The sequence below is a fragment of the Ceratina calcarata genome, unplaced genomic scaffold (genome assembly GCF_001652005.2).
Source record: "Ceratina calcarata isolate Rehan_Ccalc_2016 unplaced genomic scaffold, ASM165200v1 scaffold764, whole genome shotgun sequence".
In the NCBI taxonomy this organism is placed as follows: domain Eukaryota; kingdom Metazoa; phylum Arthropoda; class Insecta; order Hymenoptera; family Apidae; genus Ceratina; species Ceratina calcarata.
Window position 1 is genome coordinate 2,907 of NW_017178935.1, and position 6,082 is coordinate 8,988.

Here is a 6,082-nt window from a genome sequence, read left to right on the forward strand (position 1 = left end):
CAAGCTAATCCACCTAATGGCTAAAAATAAATTCGAGTTACTTACAATTTGTTATATTTAAAGAAAAGTGCAGTTTTACTCTTTATTGTACAGATATACATATATTTAATGGAATTTTGCTAATTTAAAAACGTGGCCTCCTTAAGCTGTGTTTGCACTATGTAACGAAGCATTGTGTATAACAAAATCTGAAACCGTTTCATACAATGTTGTTTACTTGGATATTCCGTGTTACTTTTTCGTAATTGTATAGAATATGAATGAAATGAAATGTATATGTAAATGTACATAATTTAGATGTGTAAAATGATGAAATGTATAATTGTAAATTTTTTTTCTTCCTCTTTATTTCAATATTTTTGTTTTCCTAACTGACAAGATTCGTTATTCAAACAATCAAGAAGGAAGAGGTTATCAGAAGAAGGAGATTACGATTAAAACACTGTAATGTATGTGATTTTACACATTTATAAAACATTTATTATCTATATAGTAGAGGATAAATGTACAAAATAAAAAATAAAGATAATATAATACGATAAAGGATAAACGTACAAAATAAAAAATAAAGATAATATAATACGATAAAGAATAAATGTACAAAATAAAAAATAAAGATAATATAATATGTTAAAGAATAAATGTACAAAATAAAAAATAAAGATAATATAATATGCTAAAGAATAAATGTATAAAATAAAAAATAAAGATAATATAATATAATGAAGACTATATGTACGAAAGACGAAGATAATATTTTCTTAATTGTAAAAATAGGTTTGTCCGTTGCAGCTGCATGTGTGCTGCTGCGACAGTGGCTGTGTGCAACACACATGCAGGCAATTCTGTAGTGGTTGCCATTGCCGGCAACATTGTATTGGCACGTGCATATGTAGTGGCACGTTTAATGGCATGTATGATTGCTGTTGGTGAAGATTGGTCTCTGGCCATCCACGGCCGCTGTTGGGCCCGTAATCTCCTACCCTCCTTCTTCTTCATTTTATTTCTAATCCGCCTCATGGCCTCTTTCTTTTTCTGAAATGAATACGTAATTTCATTATTAATCTTCGAAAGAGTACTGTACAGTATACAGGGTATCCCAGAACTTGTGACACATTTTTAAATGGGAGGTTCCTGAAGTAATTGTAAACAATATTTTCCTTCGTCATAACGTTGTCCGAGGCGCGGTTGTTACTAACAAAAATCCGCGACCAATCAAAAATAATAATTTCATTGAAGAGAAAACGCCGGTCCTCCGCGAAGTTTTCTCATGAAACCGTGGGCTTGTTTAAGTATTAATAAATCGATAATCACATCTCGGACAACATTTTGACAAAGAAAAATATTATTTACAATTACCTCAAGAACCTCCTATTCAAAAATGTACGAGAAGTTTTAGGACATTGTGTGTAACTGAAAAATGATTTCCGAAGAAAGCAGTGAAGAATAAAGATTTCCGAAGATGAATCAATGAAGAAAGTAATTATGACGAATGTAACAGAGAATGTATACCTAGGAATAGAAAACCCTTATAGTGTGGGAGGAAAGAGTCGAACGTAGACAATATTTCAATGAACAAACGCGTTATAGGTAGGATTTCTCCGCAGCGTTAGATGAACGCGTCTCGACGTAACCGTAAAACGTCTACTGTGAGCGATTACCTTCCACTTCCGCGGCTGAACATCGCGTCCACGCACACAAACACGTACTTTTAATATAATAATTTTTAATTTTGACGCATTCAAACTTACTTTTTCCTCCTTTTTGGCGGCATCTGCGGCCCTTTCCTCCGCGGCGCGTTGTTCCGCGGCCCTTTCTTCCGCGGCGCGTTGTTCCGCGGCCCTTTCCTCCGCGGCCCGTTCTTGCGCGGCCCGTTCTTGCGCGGCCCGTTCTTGCGCGGCCCATTCTTGCGCGGCCCATTCTTGCGCGGCCCACTCTTGCGCGGCCCACTGCTTCGCGGCCCTTTCCTCCGCGGCGCGTTGTTCCGCGGCCCTTTCCTCCGCGGCCCATTCCTCCGCGGCCAGTTCCTCCGCGGTCCAAGTCTGCTGGTCCTCGCCACCTGTAAAAATTACCAATAATTTTAGCATTGTGTGACAAAACATTTATTCTCGGCAAAAGTATATTACTCTTTTCACGTGAAAATGAATGTCATGCATATGTGAAAATACTTACGTTTAAACTTGTTTACAATCCACCGAAACATTTTTCACAGTTGTACAGTTCTTGTCTCTTCTGAAAGGTACTGCTACTCGTCTTTTCCTTCAGCGCTGTGGAACGAGTGAATGACCATTGGGAAAAGCACCCCGCAGGTAAGGGTCCTATTCCCCCACCCTATGCAGGTTTCTTTACGGGGGTGTTGCTAGACACTTTGGAGGGAGATATTTCTTTGGCAAGGGATGTATTGAACCGAATTGGAAATTTGAAAAGTAATGTATGTACGTGTATGTAATATAAATACATGTAACACGTTACATTATTTAAATTAAGTAGTACATAGTGGTCTTCCACACCACCTTTGAGGTTCCACTAAAGGCGCGTTAGATTTTTTGAAGTGGATCTTTCGCCTGTAGCCCTATTATACCACTTTTTATCAGCTCACGTTAGTTCGCCTCTGATTACGTGCATTGCAAATTGTCAGCTCACGTTAGTTCGCCTCTGACTGTGTGCATTGCAAATTGTCAGCTCACGTTAGTTCGCCTCTGACTGTAGTAAATATTTTATAAGCCTTGTACATTTTTCAATTTTTGTACAGGCTTGCGACCATAATTGCTGGTCCTTACTTTCTGACCTAGCCAATGTAGATCTTTGTGAATCTTAACTTTCATCATGTAATATGCAATATCTTTCCGATGGGAACTACAAGTTTCATGTTCAAACCAACCGGGATATTGCATATTAACAGCGGCGACCATGTATGTAAATAAACTATCTTGTATATTATAATTTCCTCTGATGCGAGGGTATCCTTGATCAAATATTGCGTTCATCACTTTGAATACAAATGAAAATTCTGGAGTAGGAGCATTCAAATGCCCCAATAAAGCTCCATCATTTGTTTCATATGCTCTGAAGAACAACAATATTTGTCTATCGTCTACTGTCACATGATTGCCGCTGATGAAACATGTCGAACATTGCTCGCAACGGGATTTGGCAATGCATCTTTTGAGCACATATCCCGCAAAATATTCGACGGCATTAGCTTCTAATCTTAAATCGTTGGCAAATGATTCATCAATAACAATTTCTTCAACGTCGATAAACGCATTGCCAACGCAATTGTCAAGATCGTTTATCGCGCTTTGAGAAGTTGATGCTGATGCTGTCTCACCGGAAGATGCAGAAGTATTTGCATGTTCTTCAAGTAGAACAACATCTTCGTCGTCCAAACAATTTCCTGACTGAGGCGGTTTATTTAAATTCAAAATAATATTTTTTTGTAGAATCGTACGAAAACCTTTCGCGGACGGATTCAGGTTGTACGTTCCACCGTAAGTCCGTATCATCGAAAATAAATTTTCTAACGGATCCTGATTTAATCGCGATGTCATGAGAAATTTAATCCCATCGCTTTTCAGATCGTCCCATAATTGCAAAATGGCTTTGACAGAAATTTGTAAGCCTTCGAAACACGGCGGTATTTTCGGCCCCTTGTTCGTAAGAGTTCGCCACTTCGAACATGCATTGAATAATTTTTTCAAATTTTCTTCAGCAGTGACTCGAATTTCTGACAAAGCACATTTATTGGGATTCGCGTCATTGCAAGTTCTGCTGTTTAAGGAATCAAAAGTATCGTTTAAAATTGTAAAAAATTCAGCAGTGTGCATTATTGTTGAACTTTTGATTCCTCCAACCGCTTCAGCAGTCAAAAGAGCCGCTGAAACTCTGCGACTAAAAACTTGCAATGCAAGGCGACATTTCATTCGCTGAAAGCAATTGGGATTTACATGCTGATCGGATAATTTGCAAGCAGGTCTCGTTGCTTGACCGTCTTCTAATTGCCATAAGGCTCGGACATCTTCCCACGATGCAATTCTATTTGTATCATAAAGGATATTGTATTGCAAAAGTTGATTCCTTATGGACTTGTAAATGTGGGGTATGTCGAAAATTGCGTAAATCTTTCGATTTCCATGCATGAAATACGGATTTCCGCCAGAAAGTTTCATTTTAATGGCCGTCTGATTATTTGTGCCTTGATCACAGACAATAGTGCGTAAGTTCAATCCTGCGTGTAAGACTGATCTTATTACTTCGTCTAATATACAGGGTGTCCCAGGACTAGTGGTACATATTTTAATGGGAGGTTCTTGAGGTGATTTTAAACAACTTTTTCCTTTGCGAAAAAGTTGTCCGAGGCGTGGTTATTGAGTTATTAACAAAAATCCCCGCCCAATCAGAGCGCGAGTATACAAGGCGGGCAGGAGTGCGACAACCGCCTCGTGCATTGCTGTGACGAGAGCATAGGATTAAAGAAATGTAGCATGCAGAAACGAACTAACAAATTGGTTAAATATCAGAAGAAAGAAAGGGATTAGTCGTTACTTACGTTCACTGAACAAATGTAACATGCTCAATGAAATAACAAACAACTTTTCAAGTTACAGAATAGATAAAATTATCAAAAATGCGAAAAGAATCAGAATTGGACTTACTTCTTCGTTGGTAAGTGCACCTGCTCCTAGAGAACGTGAATGGGTCAATGGGTCGACCTTCGGTACTCGAAGACAGAAACACAGGGTCCGCAGCAGCTGATGCTTGGAGCAAGTCAGAGACCTGCCGATTCGTTCCTTATCGTCACTTTCCCATTGACATATTTTCACAAAACAAAAATTGTCACTTTTACACTTTCCAAATTCACTGCCACATATTAGAATATTCCGTGTTCGTTAGGACACGTATCGTTCTGTTTAGTAACGCAAGCCAAAGCCAACTGACTGCTTTTGCCATTGTTCGGTCAGGTGAACAAACCGTCGTGTAGAAGTGAAAGAAAATCGGTAGATTGCTGTTTATGGAGTGGATTGTCTTCTCTTTTTGGTAAGTCCCATATAAAATTATTTAATTAAAAACAAGTTTTTAAATGTGTAACGAATTTTTGCTCTTCGTACATACCATAAATAGCAAACATGTGTGAAACAACGCTCTTTAAAATTGAAAGACTTTATTATCAGTTCCGTGGATTATGTTTAAACGAAATGTCGAAGAAATTGAAATTTGTAGAAATTGGGAGGAAGAAAGTGAAGGTCGCTTTTATTCACTTTTTCATTTGGGTTTATAATCAAAATTTGAATAAGACTGTCTGACCGTCCATGTGAAATTAAGACACGGTAAAAATTTATTGAAATCGGTCGGTGCCGAAAGAAGCGACAAGCATCGAAACATGTCAAAATTGCAGTTTTCACAGATTTACCTAATTATAGCTCATAACTATGATAACTAATTTCGCTAAAATTTTCATCATGTTCTTCTAACCTCATATAAATAGTTAACTTATTCAATATGTTAATTTCAAATCCAGATAAGAAAATTAAGAAATGCGATCTTCTCTCAAACTTTCACCTATTTCTGATATAATTAAATCAAGGCTTTATAAAACAATACAAATTGCAAGTCGTATTATCGTTTAGTTTTTGAATAATATTTGTTTAAACAAATTCTATATAATTAGATAAGAGGTATAGAGGTTTGCACTTTGTTGTAATTAAGTGTTAATCATTATATCTTACAAACGAAATTTAAGAGGCTCGAAAATTTATACATTTGTATGTATGTAATAAGTATAACTATAGATATACTTACATGGCCATATTATAATTCGTTTTTTAAATATAGCATACTAAAAATCTTCGGATAGAAAAATTCAGCGTCGAGTAAGGTAATAATGTAAACCACGAGCAAAGCATTTGTCGCCTGACTCAGAACGAGGTTTTATGCTTTACTTGTTTATTTTCTGTGTTTTTAGAGCGCAACCTGTTTCGTTTTTATCGCAGTAATTCTGCGGGAATTAAATCGAACGATTATTCTTTAATTACATCAAGAAATATTATTCATTAATTATTATTTTAGAAATTATTCTTAACTA

At 36.9% G+C, this 6,082-nt stretch overlaps 1 protein-coding gene across 1 annotated transcript; it reads right to left on the reverse strand.

Annotated features, from left to right (window-relative positions):
- Positions 1-833: 833 nt before the first annotated feature.
- On the reverse strand, positions 834-2,203 carry LOC108630439 (treponemal membrane protein B-like; the record flags this gene model as incomplete). The annotated part of the gene is made up of 3 exons (XM_018033739.1): positions 2,173-2,203; positions 1,752-2,059; positions 834-1,035 (listed from the first exon to the last, which is right to left on the reverse strand). Coding segments are annotated over exons 1-3 (541 nt in total), but the record flags the coding sequence as incomplete, so codon positions are not given.
- Between the last annotated feature and the right edge of the window lie 3,879 nt (positions 2,204-6,082).